Raw genomic sequence first — 23,628 nt, forward strand, 5'->3', positions numbered from 1 at the left:
ACATATCTTGTCCATTTCTAGCTGAAGGGCCACTTCAGTTTTTTCCCTATGTTTTGTGGTATTCACACAACTTAACACTGAGTGCTTCATTTTCGGTCTTATTTCTGCACATCTAATTTCCTCTTTTTGAGTTTAACTTAAAAATTTTGTGTAAATAGGCTGAAGCAGCAAAGGCGCATTAACCGCTAAGCCATATTGGCACAGTGGCTAGCACAAGTGCACAGATTACCATGGCACGTCTCCCTCCTCAATCCAAATTCTCACTGCCGCCCCAGTATACTATAAATTCCTCCTCACACATGAACAGTGGACTGGAGCGACAGTGAGAATTTTGATTGAGGAGGGAGGCATGCCAGGGTAATCTATGCAGTCGTGCTATCCACTGGGCCAAGGTGGCGTAGTGGCTAATGCACTTGCCTAGTAAGAAGGAGAATCCGGGTTCGATTCATGTACTCGGTGCAAATTTTCACTTACTGCTTCAGTCTATATACATAAAATCGTACAAACAACTTTCTGATTAGGACAGCCACATCTCGGAGACGTTATGAATAACAACAACAACAACACTCAACACTTGATAACTATGCAAATTATCATAAAAATTACAATAATTAAAAAGTCAAGAATGATGAGGAAGTCCTTCCAAAAGGCACACAGCAGTATGAAGATGCTTTATTTGCAACTACTGGTTTCACATCAGTATAGATGACTCATCATGTTTATAATTGTTACATTTCTGTACAGTAGACAGACAGTTACGGAGTCCCAGCTTTCGGGAAGTTATCCACATTAAAATGGTGGGTTGTCATAATAGAATTGAGTACAACCAAAAGATACTTGTAAAAATGTACAAAGCATGACTACTGAATGAGCCAGGCCGTGTTCATAAAGTGTATCCTGTTGTCACAGAACTATTTACACTATTTAAACATTTTATTTTATTTAAATAATTTTGTGACGACAGGATACATTTCAAGAACACGTCTTGGCTCATTCAGCAGTTGTGCTTTGTACATTTTTACAAGCATCTTTTGGGTGCACTCAATTTCATTATGACGTTTTGGTTTTACTTTTAACATGGATAACTTCCCAAAAGCTTGAACTCCATAAATTGTCCACTTTTGGAAACACCTCCTCATCTTTCTTCAGTTTTTTAATTGTTGTAATTTTTATGATAATTTCAATGGTTATGGAGTGTTGAGTGTTGTTTTTGCTATACAAAAAATCATATCTGTAAGGGAACAGTAAAGTCTCTCAAATTGCGTCATTTCGTTAACTTAAAAATATTGTTTATAAAATGTAAAATTCTATTAAACCTAATTCATCAAAATCTCTCCACAGCTGCTACAACCTACATCCCTTTGAACCTGACAATTTTCAAATCCCCGATCCTCACATATTCCCCATTCCAGGTTAATAATTGCTTTTTATCTAGGTGTCTATCCTATCAACCTCTATACCTTTGTTGTGCCAGCTCTTTTCTTCCCAGTTTGATTCAGTATTACTTCATTAATTATTCAGTCTGCTCATCCCATCTAATTGCAGAATTCTTATGTAGGACCACATTTCACAAACCTACAGTCTCTTTCTTTCTGTACTGTTTACTGTGTACAAATACTTTCAGTAAAGGCTTCCTAACACTCAAATTGATTTTTAGTATTAACATGCTTCTCCTTTTCACAGAATATTTTCCTGCATTGTTGCCATTTTGATGCCCAAATTAGAAAACTGATGTACTCTTTTTTTGTGCCTCATTTCCTTGCCTGCTTCCCTCAGTATTACCCAATTTAAATAGACTATGCTCCTTTAGTCTTGGTTTAATTTTCATGATAGTTGTCTCAGAACTCTTTTCAAGACACTATCCATACTATTCAACTGATCCTCCTCCTCCTAGTCCTTTGCTGTCTCTGGCAGAATTGCAGTGCTATTAGCAAACCTTCTAAGCTTTTATTTCAGCTCATTGAACTTTTATTCCCTTTCCAAATTTCTTCTTAGTTTGATTTACTTTTTTCTGAATATAAATATTGAGTGACGTGGGGTGTAGGCCTCAAACTTCTGACAGTCTTGTTCTCAACTGCTGCTTCCCTTTCATGTTCTTTTAACTCCTAGACCTGGAGTCTGGTTTTTGTAGAAGTTGCAGATAACTTTTTACTCCCTTAAATTCATCTCTGACAACTTGGAATTTCAACAGTGTCAAGAACATTTCCTAAATCTACAGATTCTATAAATAGGGATACCATCTTTCAAAAAATCCTGAGCTGTGCACAACTTCTCTATCATACGTAATGAAGAAAATCATAATAGTTTACTACAAATATTATGTAGTACCTATAATTTCTAAACAATCAAAATTTAGTTTGAAAATTGTCAACACAAAAATAAAAAAGGAAGTCTTTTCCTTTCAATTCACATTTGTAATGTGCAGACTCTCCATTTAAACATGAAATGATTTTTTAAATTAACATTTACAGACAGTGTAATAAGTTCAGTTCAAAGTTGACATAAAAAAGAGAAATTAAGTCTTGAAGAAAATGTTGAACAGTAACATTATCATTGTTTTGTATTTTTGAGTGCGTATTTCATGTTGCTCTTTGCTGCATTCAGTAGTCCACTGTCCGCCCCCCCCCTTCCCCCCGCCCCTCCCACAACCACCACCGAGAAAATTGAAAAAAACTCATCACAACTGTAAGAAAAGTCCAATTTTATTTGAAGTTCTCTTTTCACTAAGGCCATGGACATCAGATTTCTTTCTTTTGACCACTGGTTCTTAATCATACTGAAAATTCTTTCAGCAATTAGGTTAATGGTGGGACTTGAAAATATGTATGATATAAGCCTAAGCAGTTCAGAATGAGGGATATTAATTGTGGTCTACTGCTTAAAGAAATGTACCCAGATCTGGTCTTCTGCTTTACTTCTATCCTGTCCAGCATATGCATTCTGGAAATCGGAGAATGCATCGTATAACTGATCTCAATCCAAGTTGACATTAAATTTGTTGATAATCTTTAAAACAAACTGCCATTGCAGACATTTATCTTCTTGTTCTTTAAGCAAAAACTTGCAAGCAAATTGAACACATTGTTCTCAGAGAAGTGATAGTTTTGTGACAAACAATTAATGTATTGTGAATAGAAAGATTGTGCATCATTTTCAAAACTCAGCCTATGTGATTTTGGTATTCCAGCCAAGATTTCATGACTTTTCTTTCCTAAGATTTTGTCTTGTTTCCTACTCTCCAGCTTACTCTTGAGGTCCCTCATTATTTTGTCCAACACGACAGAAGTAACTGTGCTGTTTCCCAGTTTGCTTACAGCAGTTTCAAACTGGAGAGAAATACACTGCATCGTGCTCCCCGTTTGGTGCACAAATTGCCAAATCAATCTAACAGTTCTCCTCACCCTTTGAAATGAAACGGGACTTGATGGCAGGCCAGCAGCACACAACTCCGTCAACTGCAGGAAGTAGCAAGAGCCATCTTGTACAGAAGTACTGCAATATTTCCTTAAACTCTGTCTCCACAGACTCTGAAAATTCTCTCTGTGACCGAATATTTGATGCAAAGGAACCAAATTCGCTGAAGGAGGTGGCACATAGAGTCTCTACGTCACAATTAAATGTTTTAAGACAACGTTTACAGTATTATTCATGATTGGCAGTTTCAGTTACCTTTCAGAATGGGTTGATTTTCATTTTTCAGTAAGACAGAAACTTAATTATTTTTGCCGTAGTTCACTGGAGCATGTAAGCACTGTTCACACTTGCTTGATTCAGGTGCAAGCAATTAGATTGTATAATGTTGTTTATTACATGCAGAATGTCTTTGTGTGTTTCTTTGGAGTCTTCATAAAAATCTGCAATCTCTAACTATCCTGTGGTTAACATCAAATTACTGAACTGCATAAGGGAGTTTTCTTCTTCTTCTTCATCGGTTTGAAGTATCTGAGGACACAAAAAATAAAAGGCTTTATGAAGCGTGCCTGTGACTACATCTTGATTGTATGGGCCAATAACATTTTCTGAGGTAGCTGTTCTTCCACACAAGATTTTAGATGCAATATTACTGTCTGGAAACAGGGAATGATGCATTTCATTTGGCAAGCTAATGACTTGTAGTTAAGGCTATGTTTTACGCTGTGACAGGCAGATGTGACTTTAGCACTTATTGTGGCATCTTCTTCAGATGTGTGCTGCTTCATAAAGGAAGTTGTAATTGTTTTCTTTTTATGACACTGCTGTTTTATGCCAGAATGTATTTTTGTGTCTTCTGGTGAGCCACTACATCTTTTATTCCTTCAAATTTTATTGAAAATGTGGCGGGGCAAATCACACACTTTCTTTTGAACTATTTTTTTTTTCTTCCATCATGTGAAAAAACAACTTTATCTTCTAACCAGTCTCTGTTGAAAGTAATATATCATTTTAACTTTCTTCTTCAGAACAGACGAACTTGACAAAGCCTTTCATTAGAGGAAGGACGTATCATCTTTTCCAAACACCAGCATTTTCTAATTTTAAAATGTTCATGCTTGATGTGAAATGCGCCGGCAACTTAACTTATGGGTAATCTTTATTTTAACAGACAAAGGTGTATTTTGAATCGTGTATAGTGATTGAAGGGGGAAATTCTTACATCATTCTTTCTATTTGAGGAAATGCACCTTTTATTCTTTCTCTTCGTTCGCATGATTAACAAATTTAACACAGGGTGGGATAAAAGTGTCTCCAGAGTCCTTTTACCCGAGATCTTGGACAGTACTTCAAATTTTGGGACCATCCCACTGAAAACTGGACGGGTGGCAACACTATCTATAATATAAATGTGGGATTTGTCTTTCTGTATTCCATAATAATGCAGTTATTTGTGATTAGGCTACTTCAAAACTTTGTTTTATAATGTGTATATTACCTTTATCTTTTGTAGGCATTTCATTTGGAACTTGCTTATGTTAAAAAATTGCGAGCTGAGCTGGACCAGAAAAAAGAAAAGGAAGCATCGGCAGCTGCCACAGATGCTCCTTCAACTGTGAGTGGAGATGCGCAGAGTGCAGCAGACACCTCCAAAATATCCACAACACAGCAGTTCCAAGATGAGGCAATTGATGAGGTGATTTCAAAATTTGGCTAAATGTTTTTGAAGCACTACACAATTTATTCAGCATAGGCAAAATTATTACTGGCCCAGAAAATATTTACAATAAGACTGAAACAGGAGTGACCCATGTCTACGAACATCACAGAAGATGCTGGGAATGGCCACCATTGATATCGATGTAGTGCTGTGCTCGATTTATCAAACTTTGTTCTGCTGTCGCTCTTCTAGTAAGTGAGGATTATTCGAGTACACCTGATTCTTCAATTTTCCCAATAGGTGAACATCAGATGGAGCGAGACCAGGCTATCGAGATGGCCAGGAGATTGTCCCGTCTCTGCTGATTGTTCTCTTGTGACCGAACACTTATGCACTCACCACAAGGTTGTCAAGGCAGTGTGAGCTTTTCCCATCTTGCTGAAAATATCTATACAGTTCATCATCTTCTGTGAATTGATCTGCATAGGTATTAAACAGTTCCTGGGCGTACTGGTTAGCATTAACAGTTTGATGGAGAAATAGATTTAAGATGGGGACACCAGACATTGCTTACCAAACATCAGTATTGATATTATGCAGTGGCCCTCCATAGTAGTGATGGGGATTTTCTGATACATAATGGGACATGTTCTGTGAGCCCCTGACAGGCTGGGCGAAGTCTTATCTGAAGAAATGAGAAACTTATGATCCAGAAGTTCTGATTCCATTTCCCTCAGAAGTCACATGAAAGTTCTTTTGGATGCAGTAACGCACAAAAAAAAACCACGTTTAGAGCAGTAAATCTATAAGCATACAGATGCAGATCCTTCTTGATAATGTTTGAACAAGATGGTCTCTTTAATTCCCACCTGCACGATAAATGGCATTGAGATTTTATTTGACTTTGTTACAGGCTTTTCTTCACTTGAGCATTGTTTTCTGGTGTTCAAACTCATTTCACATAGTTGTGGTTTTAATTTGCTACACAGCTAGTTTTATGCCATTTAGCCACGAAGTTCTGCATTGTGATTTTTTTTTTGGAGGTTTTCACAAAACATATTGTGTCTTAACTTTTTCACAGGCAAGTTTATCATGAATTTGCTTTGCATAACACTTAAGAGAATATGTGGTGTTTTATCATGAGCACCCTGTTTTTTTTTTAAATGGTCACTAAAACCATTTTCTCCTGTCACTCACTCAAACATAATGACACAGGCACGATCTTGAGACAGAGTATGCAGGAGATATGCATTCAGAGACTTGTGACAGCAACCAGTTGGTTTATCAAAATGATGTTTTCCAGCATTTTCTGTGAAGGCAGTTCTCTTTTCAGTAATAAGGGTCAGTTCTTCATTAGTCTTACAAATACTTTCCAGCCCAATTTTAGTTTTCTCATCCTGTAGAAATAATCTGTGAATTCTTTAGATTATATGATATAGGTTTTCTCACACAATTGGTTAATAAATGTAAACTAGAAAAAGTCACTCATTGGACCATAAAGTTTTCCAAGTGTGTATCACATCATAGTGTAAGAAAGTATACTGGAGAAACCAGTGTTTTGGCCATGGTTACTGTGGCCTCCTCTTGGGTCACAAGTAGACCCAAAAGAAGGCCACTGTAAATGTGGCGGAAACATTGGTTTCCCCAGTGTAGTTTTTTTTACATTATGACGTGGTACCATACTCGTGATAAATTTCAATCATCAGTTGCAAGTACATTTTAGAGTTTAGCAGATGTCTATATCTCCTTCATAGAAGGATAATGCCATGGTATTTTCAGAAATTTGCGTATTGTATGTGTCTGACAATTGTCAGACCGTGTTTAAAATGATCACATACAATATGCAAATTTCTGCCCATACTGTGGCATTATCCTTCTATGAAGAAGATATTGATATCTGGTAAACTAAGCTTCTGAAGATGGTAAATTAATTTGTTGAAACCAGTAAAACATACTAAAATTTGCTTGCAACTGATGACTGAAATTTATCCTGAAAAATAATACTACAGTTGCTGAAAATTACAGCCATTAGTAAAATTTTACAGAAGATTACTACTTCTTCTCAGATTTATTTCCCAACCTTTATAGTTACTTTCTTTTGAGTGCCAATTGAAACTCATTTTCTCTCCTTCCAGGTTCTTGATGGACGACTTGCAGAGGTCATCTACGAATCTGCAGTAAAGAAAGTGAATGAAGTTTCTTTCATTATTGGTCTCCTAGCTGTGGCAAAAGAATTTGACTTCACAAATAGACTTCAGATGAAAATCATCAAGTATGTATGATGGGTCATCTCTCAATGGTGTGTCACTTAGAAGTCAATTGCTAAAGTGGAAAAGAATGGTCATAGCATCTTATGAAAATAAACACACACACACACACACACACACACACACACACACACACACACACACAGAGTGAGTAACCAACTGAACATACACTTTTAAAGAATTTGGTAAAACTAGAAGGAATTAAAAGACTTTCTACTTCCCAGTTGTGTATGCAGCATTTTCTACACCACCACCACCACCACCACCACCATCATCATCATCATCATCATCATCATCCTTCAATAATCGATATGTACACAGATTGTGGTTCATGACTCAGAAATTGGTTAATTTGAAATTTCATCCTGTGGAACATTTCTGAGTGTCAACAGATGAATGGGACAAGTAAAATTTTCTCACCAGGTTGCAAAATGTGAACCAGAATTAAAATTATCTCATTGCTGGTCTTCATCTCTGAGAAATCTGTGAATCCATGATTTATTATGTATTCAGAAGAATTCCACTTATATCAAAAACTAGAACTCAACAACTCTGATTTGTATGAAGGCTTCAATTATTCCTTTGATCACAAGCGTGATCCTAAGTTAATCAGGTACATCTCATTTTAACAAACTTCAAACTACCAAAGCAAAAAACAAGAGTCTTCATACATCAGTATTTACATTATTAATCTTCCTTGATGTCATGGTTCTTTGCCGCCTCTGATCACTCCGCATGTCATGACACCAATCACCGGTTAACATTCCTGGGACGGCACAAAAGACGGGCAGATTATATGTCAACTTCTGTACAGGTTTTGCAGATAAGCAAATGAACAGATCTACTGCTAATAAAGTTTGTTTATTTATATTCAGAAATGGTACAAGATTTCACCTTCAGTCAACAAAATGATTTATTTTCAAAGAACTTTGGCCACAATACATTTATGAAATGTTGTACACTCACAATTTCTATACCACAGACTACAACAAGCAAACTCTATATTTAAATAAGACTTTATGATGATCAAGTTCAGTATGTAGTAAGTCTTGTATTAGGACTTGTATACCATGAAAATATGATGATTCAAAGTACCCGGGAAACTAAAAGTTTCCAAAAAATGCCATTTTTGGAAGAATTTGCCAAAATAAAATGTTGGGAAATGGTATATCAATAGTTAAAACTGCTACTATACCTCTAAATGAAAGGATTGGATGGGAATAAAAAACTCTCCAGTAATTTTACACAGATTATGTAGAAGTGAGAACTTAGTTTTAAATCAACTTGGGGAAGGCATGGAGGCAAACAGCTTAGAAATACAATATTTGAGAACTTTCGTAAAGTGTACTCAAACTTGTAAGATCTACTACTGAGGTTTGTTGAGTGTCTCTGATACTCTCGCATACACTAAACGAAGATGTTCTTTAAATGTTGGATCTTACCTGTCTCCTGTATTAATTTTACATGTTAAGAATCCCAGAGCAATATTCAATGTTAGTCAAGCAGTGGTTTTGTAAGGTACCGCTTTTGCTGGTGTGTTAAATTTCGTTAAGCCTAGTTTACACGACGACAATAGGTTGCAGGCAACTGCACTACCAGCCACTGTGCATGTGCGCAACTCGTTGGTGAAACTAAAAACTTTCGGCGTGTTCCAACATTGGCGACACTAGTTGCATGAGTTTTGAGCTTATGTGTGTTTGTAGAGTGTAGACAAACTGTAATATGAAGTGGGTAATAGAGAATAATGTTCGCTTTGTGGATGTCTATGCTTTGCATAGGTGTTTGTGGGATTTCAGTGATGCTGATTAAAAAAATAAACAACATATTGCTGCCGCTGAGACCCTCATGTGTGATCATAACATAGATGGTTTGACAGTATCTGAGCTGCAGGGCAAAATTTATTGAGTTAGGCGCGTATATACAACTGAATTAAGAAAAATGCAAGCAAGTGTAATTCTAGCTGTGGCAATGCTCTTGTCTACAAGACTAAAATCCCATCGTTCGAGCTGGCCAACTCTTTGTTAGGGAATATTGTTGACAGGAGGGAAGGCTATACAAATTCAAGAAGCTGCATTCTTTATTGAATATTCATCTATTTAAAACGTCGCTGCAGTGCTCCCCATTCACATATGTTAGAATTTTGAAATATTGTCACTGTACATATCTATCTTCAAGAGAGTAGTTTGCAAACCTTTCTCTTCTTAATATGGCCTGCTTCAAATAATTATTGTTGCTAATGTTAACAGTTATTACTGTTAATGTTAATAATAATTGGTGTTAATGAAAAACTGTCATCACCAACTAAAACTGTATCTTATAGCATGCTGAGTGTCCTCTATTGTAATGCACACAATATGGTATGTAATTTCAGTTCTGGTGACAATGCTTCATGCATTCCAGTGCCTTTATTCCTCATATCACAACTAACTCTGTTTCAAAGAAACGTGAACAGTTCTGGTGACATTCTAAGATAATTAAAAGAAATTCTTGGATCTTCCGTTATAAATTATTTCAGCAAGGATGCTAAGCAATGGAGCTGACGTGTTTTCTTCATCCAGTCACGAATCGAAACATGTTTATTTTTTTCCTATGCAGTGATTACACGCAACAAGCTTTAACTCCCATCACAACTCGTGAGACGTGCAGCTTGTAATGGATCTGGGAGATGTTATTTTTTTTTACCGTATTTGTCGATACTGAATTGAAAATGTTTTCTTATATTTTTGTCAGAATTTATTATAATTTGTCTTATTATATGTTAATTTACTTCTGTTTTTGAGAGTAAAAGCATATTTATTACTATTAGAAAATGTATCGAAGAATAGCAAAGAAACTGATTGTGTAAAATATCTTTGACGTTGGAGTAGTCTTTGACTATAGTCAGTCCGAGTCGGAAGCTAACTCTTGGTGTGTGTTGACGGAAGAACAATGTGAAGGTCACAGTCATAAATAATTTTGAATTATGTTAACTATTATTTTTGTATTATCTGAAAAGAAGAAACTACATTGGAAGAAACTGTATTTGAAACACCAAAATGAGAGAAACATGCTGAACCACGTCATTTTCTGCAGCCGACAACGATGCATTGTGGAATCATACTTAGACAACTGAAGCCAAGACTTATAATTGCTTGCAAACGTCTAATGGAAAAGGTACAGTCACGAAATATGGCAAATTTAAGTTTATAAAAAATAGTGACCATATTTTCAACTTGTGTAATAGTCGGGATGCCATATTTCAACTGGGGACTGTAGCCGGGATATTGCGTTCACGAGATCTTAAACAGTTCTACGAGGAAGAAAATTTTTGTGTGTTAATACCAGTTTCTTCAGAATGTGTGTTACAGTGTTTGTGTTCATCGGGAAGTAAAAGTTTTGGAGAAGAAATGTTTCGGCAAAAAATATAATTTTCGACAGAAGGAAATACTTCAAGAATTTTGGTCAACAATCACATGGATGGAAAACGTGGTTTTGCAACAGTAGAAGAGTGTTCTAGATAAGTCACGAAACCCTCGTATTTTGTTAAAACAATATTTTTATCTTGTTGTGTATTGTTGTGTATAAATTTTTGTTCTTCACAATGACTTATGAGATTTTCGAGAGTATTGTGCCTAAAGTAGAAAGTAGTAATTTAATAGACTTCGAACATGAGGACAGGTCAAATGAAAGAGAAAGAACCGATCAATTTGATTTAAAAAGTTTTCTTGTAAATTTCACGAAAGAAATTAAACAATCAGTTGACGACAATAAGACATACTGGGATGAAAAAATTGATAACATTTTGTTGCAAGTCCAAGCAGTCAATACCCAAGTGGGTGAGCTTTCGAACAGAGTTGGCAGTGTTGAGGAAAAAATTGAATCTGTGGAAGCAAAAGTAAATGAAATTGATGTTAAATTGAGCGGTGAAATTAATACTGTAAAAAATGAGTTACTGGTAGATAGGGAAAGAAATTTAATGGATTTTAACGAGATAAAGGGGCATATTAAAAATTTGGATGAGAATACAAAAGTTTTAGTAAAAAATGTAGAACAAAACACTGACAATCGTTTGGTTACTCTAGAAGAAAAAGTAGAATGCAGTGATTTGGAAAACAAAAAATCTGTCAAAGAACTTAGCGAAAAAATTGAAAGTTTTAATATTGAATTTCAAAGCAAAAATTACAATGTCAACACATGTAATCTTGTATCTAATATTCCAGTGAAGCACTTTTCGGTAGATGGACCCTTACATCCCGTTGATTTTATGCAGTATTGTAAGGATTGTTTTTTACCTCACTCACCAGATGAAATAAAAATTAAATTTGTGAAAAAATTCTTGGAAGGGGAAGCTTTGACTTGGGCAAACCAGATTGTAACTTTGGGGATGACCTTTTCAGAATTTGAATCAAAATTTTTGGAAAAATTTTGGGATGATTTTAAACAAACTAGAATCAAAAGTGAATTTTTGAATGGGCGAAACTATAGGGAATCGGATGGGAACATGAAATAATTTTGCAAAAGTGAACTTCAAAAACTTATTCATTTAACAAAACCTTTGGATGACTTGATCAAAATTGATACCTTAAAGAGAAGATTGCCATCAGCAATGCAGTTGAGTTTAGTTCATTGTCCTGATAGTAATGTAGAGCAGTTTCTCAATTCTATTGAAAAGTTGGATAGGGTAACAACAAGAACACACAGTGGGTTTACTCAGAAAGGTAATGGTCAAAATTGGGGAAATGATCACTTTCAAAAAAGGGAACAAAACAATTATCATGGTGTCAGTCAAAATTCAGGGGGATATAGCAATTTTGAAAAGAAGGACCATAATTTTTATCCAGAACAAGAACAACATTTTTGCGTTAATAATCAACAAAATAGAGAACACTTTAGGGATCAAAATCAAAGAAATTTTGATAGAGGTCAGTACAATAGAAACTACCAACAATCAGGTAATGTTTGGCATAGGAATGGGATCAGAAATGTTGATCAGAGACATTGGCAGAACCACAATCAGCAGTTCAAACAGGAACCGGAAATAAAAAACGAGTAGACGCCCCCTTGAAGGTCCGCAAGGTTGAGGCAGAAGGTGAGCATGATGAAAGGACCAATGGATGTGACTATCATAAACCCAAACAGGTCAGTTCCAAACCTAAGCTATCACATGAGGTCATTAGTTGTTACTTATTGAAGAAATTTCAAGAGGAAAATAATAATGATAAAGATAACATTTTCAATACACAAGAACATACAGTAGATAAAAGTAATTGTGATTCATTTAATTTAACAGAGTTTTACACTTGGGCAGAAAAGAAAAACACTTTGTCGGATGATGTAATTTGCAGTAGTTCAGAGATGTGTGTGAATGAAAGAGAGAATGCATGCTGTGAGAATGAAAATGTTGGTGAAAGGGATCTGGTAACTTTAGAAAGGGGAAATAATATTTTGGGGGATAATTTGAATGTGTATGACCTGAATGTGTGTAATGATAATGATGTTGTTGATAAAGTTGACAATGATGGTAATGGTATTGATGATGATGTTGAGGAAAGGTATTTCATTAGTTTAAATAGGGAGTTGGGTATACACATGGTTGAAAATGGATTAAATAGTGAGAATATTATAGAAATTCCCAGGGATGTTACCAGGATGAATAATACTCGCAATCTGGGTGTATGTAAAAGTGTGAATTTAGATGTTGCTGGTAAAGAATCTGACTACACAAATAACGATGACACATGTATAACTTCTTACCTAAGTGAAACTTTTATAGATACTAATGATACACACACATTTCTTATGAATATATGGCTGAACAGTGAAACTATTTCTTTTGACAAGAACTTTAGAAAGATGCTTATTAATGTATGTGAAACTGTATTTCCTGAGTGGTGGAAAAAGATGAGATATTTTATTTTTGAAAAGCTGAAGGATAAGTACTTCAATAGTATACAGTGTGATTTGGATGAAAATTCTTGGCTATTAGAGATAATAGAGAGTACAGGGTTGAGACAGGGAGATTGTTTATCACCATTGCTATTCAATTGTACTCTTGAATATGTAATGAGAGAATGGTAGAAGGAAAATCCTATGAATATTAAAATTGGAACTAAGAAAGATAAAATAAACCTAAATTGCTTGGGATTTGCTGATGACCTAGCATTACTAGCTAATAATATTCAGGAAGCCACGAAACAAATAACAAGCTTACAAAATATAGCACAAAAATTAGGACTCCAGATATCATTTGAAAAGACTGAAATAATGGTAACGGATCCATTTGTAATAGATCACATCACAGTGAACAATAGGGAAATTAAAATAGTGAAACAATTTAAATACCTGGGTGAAATTATAACACATAAATTGGACGAGAAACCTGCATGGCGAGCAAGAACTAATAAAATGATAAAAGCTCAAAAACTAACATGGTCTACGTACAATAAAAAATGTCTATCAATTAAAACAAAATTAAAACATTACAAGACGGTGGTTCAAACAGAGGTTACATACGGAAGTGAAACTCTTTTTAAAGTCACCCAGAAAAACAGAATTGACAAAATTTTAAAAGTAGAGAGAAGAATTGCTAGAACATGCATAAATAAGAAATATCAAAAAGCTGGGCAATGGCGGATAGTTCCAAATGAAGTGGTATACAGAGAACTGGAGCCCATCACCGATACTATACGAAAGAAAAGGATCTCTTTTTGTGGTCACATTCTGAGGACACCAGAAACCAGATTATCAAGGAAAATTATTGAGAAACTCTGGAATTTGAAACAACAAGGAGGATGGCTTAAGGAAATAAGAGAGGATATGGAAGAACTGGAAATAACTATGGATGATTTGCAGAACAAAACGCCAAATTTAAAGAAGTTGAGGGACACAGAAATAAGATTTAAACCAAAAATTGACAAACGACATACAATGAAAAGGGTATTTACAGATGAGGAACGACGAAAAGCATCGGAACGAATGAAGAGATACTGGGCCACTCGGAAGGGGAAAATACCAAAGAAGAGGACCAGAAATGATTGACTGAAGTGGTCCAATGAGGCCGTAAAAGCAGAAGAAGAAGAAGAAGAAGAAGAAGAAGAGAGTACTAATGACAATTTTGTATCTTGTGCAAATTTTATAACTGTGACAAATAATACATATAATGGTATACCATATGATTCTGATAAGTATAGGTTTGGGGAAATTGAAAGTGATTTATTACATGAGAATACAGGTTCTGAGAGAAGTGATCAATTTTGCAGTCCTTATATAAAAGTTCAAATTGGGTCATGGATTGGTAAATCTTTAATCGATACAGGAAGTGAGATCTCGGGAATATCTGAAAGATTAAGCAAGAAATTGAAAGTGGGGAAAGATTATGTTGAAATGCCTGTTGTTGGGGTAAAGATAAAAGGTGCTACTGGGAAGAGCAGTAAATTGGTAAAAAGCCAGGCTTTAGTGACATTTTTAATTGAAGGCAAGTTGTTCACACATGGATGTTTTGTAATTCAGGAATTTAATGAGGATTTTCTTTTGGGTATGAATTGGATAGTAAAAGTAAATACAGCATTTGATTGGGTTGGAAGAAAACTTTTGATAGAAACTAGTGAAAGGGAATACATTCAGACAAATTTTGTGAACACACTTGGTGATCAGAGTAATGGAAATTTTGACAGTATTAATTTACTAAAAGAAAATAGATTGGAGAATATTGAAATTCATAGATTTGATACTGATGAAGTTGAATTTGGGAATTTAGTAAATTTGAAAATTTCAGAAACACAAAATTTATCTGGGGAGCAAAAACAACAGTTAGAAAATCTGCTGTGGGAATACAGTGATGTTTTCAGTGACATACTTGGAAGGGTAAAGGGTTATCAGTGTGAGCTTCAGGTAAAACCTCATGAACCATTTTTCATAAAACCATACAGTATTGCAATATCAAAAAGACCTGCTGTTGAGAAAGAGCTGAAAAAGATGGAAGGATGTAATATAATAGAAAGGAATATCAGTGCATATAATAATCCTCTAGTAGTAGTTTCGAAAAAAGATGGTGGAGTAAGATTGGTTTTGGACTCTAGACACTTAAACAAAATTTGGTTCAGACAGACAGACCATCCTGAAAATATTGATGAGTTACTCTATAAATTTACAGATATAAAATATATGTCAAGTTTGGATCTAACTTCGGGTTTTCATCAAGTACCACTTTCGGTTAATTCTAGAAAATATACTGCTTTCTTGTACAATGGTAAGAGTTACCAATATTGTGTTGTGCCATTTGGGTTAAATTCTTCTGTTTCCGAATTTATAAGAGCTTTGGATCATGTACTGGGGCAAGAACTTGCGTCTAAACTGATAATTTATGTAGATGGCATTTTGGTTACAGGGAAAAATTGGGAGGAACATTTTTTGATTTTGAAGTCAGTTTGTGAAAAACTTAGAAAAGGGGGGATGACATTGAAATTAGAGAAATGTAAATTTGCAGTTTCTGAATTAAAATTTTTGGGTCATGTTGTCACAGACAAGGGAATTTTGGCAGATCTAGAAAAAATTAAAGCAATTTCAGAAATTCCTATTCCTAAGACTAAAAAACAATTAAAGTCGTTCTTTGGGTTATGCGGTTATTACCGAAAACATATAAGTGATCAGAGTCTGAATGCACCATGTTTAAGTCAATTACTTAAGAAAAACACTGTTTGGGTTTGGGATAAAAGTTGTCAGGAAGAGTTTGGTAAAATTAAGCAAGAGTTGAGGAAGCAACACTTATTACACAGACCTGATTTTAATTTACCATTTTGTTTGAACACTGATAGCAGTAATTATGGGCTTGGAGCAGAGTTATTTCAAGAAAGAGTAGAGAATGGAGTTAAGATACATTGTACCATAGCATTTGCAAGCAGAATGTTGCTCAAACATGAGAAAAATTATACAGTCACAGAGAAGGAACTTTTGGCAATTCATTGGGCTTTTACAAAATTTAGAATTTACCTTATTGGACATAAAACCATAGTATTTTCGGATCACAAAGCTTTGAGTTACTTACAAGAGTGCAAATTATACCACAGTAGATTGACCAGATGGGCAATTTTTCTGCAACAGTTTGACTTTGAAATCAAACACATAAAAGGTTCTGAGAATGTAGTAGCTGATTCACTTTCAAGGTTACCAATCGGGGGAGAAAAGGAGATTTTTGAACAAGAGGAGGAAAAGCAATTTAAAATTAGATACTTGAAAGGGGTGGAAAATGAAAAAACAATTAGAGCTATGTGTAACAAAATTAGAAAAAATCAAAATTTGGATCAGAGTTGGAAATTAATCAAAGAATGTTTAGGCAAGAAGGGGTATGAGAAACTTGATAAATTTTACAAATTGCAATAGGGGATTTTATTTCGGAGAACAGATGTAGATTCTGATAATTGGAAACTGTGTTGGCCAGAGGCAGATGCTGAAAAGCTGATCATTTACATACATGAAAGTTTTGGTCATTGTGGGATACAGAAGTGCATTCAAAAGATACAAGAAAATTTTTATTTTTACAATATTGGAAAGAAGGTAAGAAAAGAATTGGCAACCTGTGACAAATGTCAGAGAGTTAAAGTGAGCAGTCAAAGATGTGGTGGAGAGATGTAAAACATTATTCCGGAAAAACCTTTAGATCTTATCGCAGTGGACTTATATGGAATGTTACCAAAGAGTAAAGGTGGTCACTGTTACATATTTGTTATGGTAGATGTATTTTCAAAATTAATTAAACTACATCCAGTGAAAAAAGCTACTAGCCATGAAATTATAATAAAAATTGAAAGAGATTATTTCGCACAGGTGGGTAAACCAAAAGCTATATTATCAGATAATGGTTCACTGTTCACCTCAAAAATTTGGAAAAAGTTTATTGAAAGATCAAAATTGAAGCATATACTTATATCTGTTTATTCTCCGTCGACCAATCCTGCAGAAAGATATATGAGGGAAATTGGGAGACTTTGTAGAACCTATTGTAGCCATAAACATCCAACTTGATTTGAGCACATTCGAAATTTTGAAGATATTATGAATAGCCTAAAACATAGTTCCACAGGATTTTCACCATATGAGATTATGTTTAATATTAGACCTCCAAATCTTATATCAGAACTTATTGAATTTCCTAAATGTACACCTTTAACTATGCAAGAGAGAGAAGATATTGTCAGGGAAACTATGAGGAAACAAGGGGAAAAGAGGAATAAAAGACATAACAATAGGGTAAGATTAACCACTTTTAAAATTGGGGATCTTGTTCTGGTCAAATCTCATGAAAAATCAAAAATGTTAACTTCAGAAATTAAGAAATTCTTTGATATCTATATTGGGCCTTTTGAAGTCATAGAAAATCCACACCCTAATGCTTATCGTTTGGTGTATCCTAAGTCAAAGAAATTATTTGGTCTCAGGAATGTTGGCTCTTTAAAACTGTATAAACAGAAATCATAATTTCAAACATTTAAATAATCTATTATCATCTAAAACAAAAGTCCTCCACTGGAATATGCTTGTTAGAACAAAACTACCTGTACAACGAAGTATGCATATTTGCATGTATAAATTAATAATTTGAAGTCACATGTTAATTGAAATTGATGAAAAAAAACCACTGATGTAACAAAGAATGAGAGAAAGATTTATTTTTACTTTTTTACAAAAAAAAGTCTCCCTAGTGAGCATTTCTGAATTTTTCTAATTTTGGAAGCTAAGTCTTCCCTGTGGGTGAAGGCATACATGTGAGGACATGCATGCAAAGGTATAAGTTTCAAAAACCAATTTTAGATAAAGCCTCATGATATATGAGCAGTTTATTGTTGTTTATACTGATGTTGTGGGGAGCAAAAGTACTCTTCACAAGAATGTGACTTGTAGTAATATTGTAGTAGAGAGGAAAGTGTACATAAATAATTGCAAAAAATTTAGATAATACTGATGTATCTTTAGCTGTACTAAAAGAAGAAAATCATAAAAAAGAAAAAAAACATGAGTAAAAAAAATTTTAAAAAGAAAATCATAAGCAAAAAAAATATACAAAAAACAAAAAAAACCCATGACTAATAAAAAAATATAAAAAAATCAGAAGTTAAAAAATATATATATATAAAAGGCAAATATAGAGAAAACACATTACACTATATATGTCCAGTATCATTTTTACTGTTACAATATGTAAGCATAATGAAATTAACATTAATATAAAAAAAAATTAATTAAATCTTATTCTAGGAAATGAGTTTTACCTTTCTATTATTTTCAATCTGTATGCTGTATGTTAGAATATTTCTCATGTATGTTTTATACCATGTATATTTGTCATGTTAAATAATTTCTTTGCTTGAAATTTTTGTGTATGGGATTGATGGGGAAGTATCATTGCAACAACAGCCAGTAACAAGTCCACAGATTCAAAGAGTCCAAATTTGGAAGAGGTTATCAGACTGCATCAGTAATGTACTAATTGTGTAATACAGATCCATCACTGAGTGTTGTCGGGATTTTGTTGTATATGTCCATAACAACAAAAGCCCTGGGGAGCAGTTTTAATGGATCTGGGAGATGTTATTTTTTTACCGTATTTGTCGATACTGAATTGAAAATGTTTTCTTATATTTTTGTCAGAATTTATTATAATTTGTCTTATTATATGTTAATTTACTTCTGTTTTTGAGAGTAAAAGCATATTTATTACTATTAGAAAATGTATCGAAGAATAGCAAAGAAACTGATTGTGTAAAATATCTTTGACGTTGGAGTAGTCTTTGACTATAGTCAGTCCGAGTCAGAAGCTAACTCTTGGTGTGTGTTGACGGAAGAACAATGTGAAGGTCGCAGTCATAAATAATTTTGAATTATGTTAACTATTATTTTTGTATTATCTGAAAAGAAGAAACTACATTGGAAGAAACTGTATTTGAAACACCAAAATGAGAGAAACACGCCGAACCACGTCATTTTCTGCAGCCGACAACGATGCATTGTGGAATCATACTTAGACAACTGAAGCCAAGACTTATATTTGCTTGCAAACGTCTAATGGAAAAGGTACAGTCACGAAATATGGCAAATTTAAGTTTATAAAAAATAGTGACCATATTTTCAACTTGTGTAATAGTCGGGATGCCATATTTCAAGCTGCCAAAAGTTTCATTTCAGACATGACTCAGGGACCCACAAAACAATAAAACAGAAGTGTATACTGGTGTTGCTGTGTCTACAGTCATATATGAAACCACTTGCGTGCAACTCATTCCACGCAACGAGTGGCGCAACCAAATGTCGGCATGTAAACTAGGCTTTAGGATGTGTGCTGGTGACTGCTTTTACAATTTTTATGTAGTCATTCTGCTTTGCATTGTTCTGCTAGCATACCTTTAGATATTTTCAGTTGTAACGGCTTGATTGCCAATAATGGAGCTTTCCATATTTTTACATATAATGCGCTACATCTAAATACAGGGTGTTTATAAATTAATATTGGGGTTTTAATGCTTTGTGATATTTATTACATTAAACTTTCATTTGACATATCATTTATGACTGTAAATTTAAATATAATAAATATTATAAAGCGTTAAAACCCCGATATTCATTTATAAACACCCTGTACTTTAAGACTAAAGATGACCTACCTGGAGTTTCCATTGTTTGACATTTTTACCATTTTTATTATTAGATTGCAAAGCCAGACTAAAAAAAATTCTTAGTTTATAAAGCCGAACTGACTTTTAAAATCCCCCTGACACCCTTGTTTGATTGTAGGTTATTTTAAAGCTCCCGTTGACATCCATTTCTTCCAGTACTATCTTACTTACTCTTCAATGGTTTATTTATTGAGACATCAAGAGGTTGCAGTTGTGAAGTAAGTCCTCCCCTAATAACAGCAAGCTCTTTATTGCACCATCTCAGTTTCTCTTTCATGGAATTTTTCAAGTGACTACTAAACTGATCTAGCATAACAAGAAAGTTCTTCTTCAATAAAGCACCATTCCTTCTCTCTCTCATCCTTTTTAATCCATAATTTCATAACAGCCTTGTCCCTCCAACCCTTGTCACTTATGTGAACATCAATTGTTGAAGCTTTGACATTGTTTTGCACTTGGAAATGATTATTGGATTAAGTTTAGTATCGTCAACACATCATGAAAGGACAGCAGTGCAGTGCATTTTATCATGCCCATTTGTTTTTATAGTTACAGTTTTAGCACCTTTTATGGTGACAGTCCTGTTATTCGGCATAACAGATGTCAGAGGAGTTTCGTCCATATTCTCTATGTGGTTTAGTTCCATACTGGTTTTCTTTCAGTACTGAATAATAAAGCAATGGAATAATGTTGCTTTCTCGTCATACTCTTGTGGCATTTTCTGAGATATTTTGGTTTTACTTAGCATGCTATGTCCATGGCGCTTCATGAACCTGTAGTACCAACCAACCTCACCTTTAAAGGCTGTTAAGTTCCACTGTAGCTCTTGCTTATGAAACTGTATCTGAATCATTTTTGTGAATTCCAATGCGATTTTGACAGTGTCCTTGAAGCCATTTCAATGTGTCATCTTTTATTTTTGGCCATGTTGCATTCATTGCTCTATTCGCACAGTTAGGGTCTTCCTTATTTTTGTCACTACTTCTTCACTATTCCGGCAAGTGCAAATGGTTTTTTCTGTTGGTGGAGGGCCAAAATGCTACTCAGTGCCTTGTTTCCATGTTCTCTGCATATGCTATTACTTTCAGTTTATAGCTCACATCCATGAATACCTTTTATTTTTCCCATTATGAAACTAGTTACTAACAAAAATATTGTGATGTTACTGGTAACTCAAATTACTTTCAGTTCAGGTTCACTGGCACCGTCGATTGCAATGATGCATCATAGGCTAGAGTGTTCTGGGTTTGTGATGGTGGGGCAGGAGGGAGACAGTGTTAGCAATGTAACCTCCCCACAAAAATTTTAAATGATATTATTTTAAATACTAATGCACATTGAGCTAAGTGTAAGCTCCCCAGAGAAATTTTGAAACACAATAGTTGAATGTTAACAAGAATACAACCTAACGTAACCTCCCAGCAAATAAATTCAATGACAATGACAATTAAACAAAAATTAGCAATCTGACCCAAGTATAAGTTCCTCACAAAAAAATGAAAGTCAATTCAGTGATGATAAAATCTCAGTGATAATGATAACTCAATTAGACCAACATATCAGTCTTTGGCCCTGTGCAAAAATCATAATTAATTTCTTACCTCATTGAAACTGCATGTCAAATTTCTGCTCTTATTGTTGGCCACGGCTTGGAGGAACTGCATCGCAAGTAATATTTTTTCTTTTTTTTTTTTTTTGAAATTTAACTGAAACTTTTAAAGGGAAATGGAAGGAAATCGTTCGTTCAATTAAATAGTTCTTTTGTTAAAAATATTGCTTTGAAATCAAAATTATTATTGGGGCACTTGTTGAAAATTAATTACAATAAATAAACTTTACACTATCTGATGTGCGCAATGCAGTTTAATTAACAATATACCTCATTCAGCATCTTGACCAGAGACCCATGTCGACGCCTGCGACTGCGTCCCGCTCGCGACCATGACAGGACTAGACCACTACTGCCGACAGACTGCACTGGCCACAGACTGCCCACTGACTGCTGCTCGCAACACTCGCGCGGTCAAGCGCAGACTAGCCACGGTAAATGGCTCTCTGGTCAAAGACTCTACAATGCCTCGCCATCGCCGCCACACAACATACGTATTTCAGCAAGCTTGTGAATCCCTACAGCTGATGTTTGTTGTATCAGTGTTCTGTTGCTGCCAGTTGAATCCAGTGTTGCCAGAGAGTGAAAGGTTTCCCCCAGCATTGAATATATGGTCATTTTTAGGACTTTTGGGAATATTAAATCACACACTGCAGATTTTTATATTAATGTCAAGTATAAGACACACCTAAATTTTTTAGGCAATTTTTCAATGGAAAAAAGGGGAATCTTATAGTCTGTAAAATAAAGTATGTCTAATTACGTATCAATTACTAAATTCTATATGGATACAAAGCTGAATTTGACAGAACTGTACTAATATATAGCTTAAGTTATAACCATAAATGAACTCTGAGAGCATTGATTGTATTACAGGTGCCAAATAAAGATTTAGGTTAATTTTAATTTTCCCAAAAAAAGGATTATGTAATTAAGATTTTTATTTTTACTGTAGGTCTTTTTGTTGTTTATGTTGACTTAATATTGTTAGCAGTATAGTAAACTTAGTTGTATTTGTTAGTGGCCATTTAGTTTGTTAAACTTTATTTTAGAAACAGACAAATCGATTGTCTTCATTTGTTGACTACATTGCCAAAATGCTCAAATTTTATACAATATTGTGTTGCAGTGACATGCTGACACGTTACCCAAATGACGAACTCACTTGGGATGCCATGGCCCGCCGAGAATTGCAGGGGCTGCCGTATTCGACAGACGATGCCTCGAGCACTGAGCGCGAGCGCTCCGCACCGGAGCAGGACGCCCCTGATGATGGCGCCACAGAAACGCGGGATGAGCATGCCGGCAACAAGAAGCTTCTGGAGTCTAAAGGTCTAAGTGGGAAACTCTGCTTGAAGGAAAGAATAAGGTGCTAGTTCATTTTCAGTGTGCTTTTTATTTCTTGTGTTGCGTAATGTATGTGTCAATTTAATCACGTCTGTTGTTTAATAGTGTCTCTTTCTTAGAGTTTATCTCACCTTATGGGCTCCGCTGTTTTCATGACTTTGAAAATTTATTTTATTTCTAACTTTGGGGCTGCATGCTGTTCCAGTTGCCAGTCACTGGTTAACCTCAGGAAGGGAAGTCGTGTGCATCATCTTTTTGTGAATCGAGTAAACTTTGTTCCAATCGTAATTGCACTTTAACTGTTTGTATAAAGTTTTTTCTGAGGTCCATATTGGGGACCAGCCCAGCATTAGTCTAAATGAATGAGGCAAATCACTAAAAAGCATCAGGCTAGCCAGTGTACGAGACCAGTGATCATTAATATGCCTCATGGATTTCATCCAGGTCTGCTTGCTACCGTGCAGTACAAGCAGGTCGCATTTGTGGTTAGTCTACAGACTTCAAATTTTCTGACTGGTGTTTATGCTCATCTACCCAAAGGATTGCCTCAGGGCTGAGCATTTTTTACTAACAAGTGTTCTACGAGGGTGGTTTGTAAAGTTCTTGGAATCAGCACGAGAGGTCAATGCTAGCACAAGAAGTTGTTCACGTGATATTCATTGGACTGTTGCCTGTAAACTTGTGCCACAT

At 35.0% G+C, this 23,628-nt stretch overlaps 1 protein-coding gene across 1 annotated transcript in view; it reads left to right on the forward strand.

Annotated features, from left to right (window-relative positions):
• The window catches only part of LOC124787793 (U3 small nucleolar RNA-associated protein 6 homolog), a 119,129-nt gene that overhangs the window by 42,360 nt on the left and 53,141 nt on the right, over positions 1 to 23,628 (forward strand). Inside the window, exons 5-7 of the mRNA XM_047254714.1 lie at positions 4,925 to 5,107; positions 7,207 to 7,343; positions 22,721 to 22,960. Of these exons, the coding sequence (XP_047110670.1) occupies positions 4,925 to 5,107; positions 7,207 to 7,343; positions 22,721 to 22,960 (560 nt within the window). The remainder of the gene's footprint in view (positions 1 to 4,924; positions 5,108 to 7,206; positions 7,344 to 22,720; positions 22,961 to 23,628) is intronic.

This window comes from Schistocerca piceifrons, chromosome 3 (genome assembly GCF_021461385.2).
Source record: "Schistocerca piceifrons isolate TAMUIC-IGC-003096 chromosome 3, iqSchPice1.1, whole genome shotgun sequence".
Classification (NCBI taxonomy): domain Eukaryota; kingdom Metazoa; phylum Arthropoda; class Insecta; order Orthoptera; family Acrididae; genus Schistocerca; species Schistocerca piceifrons.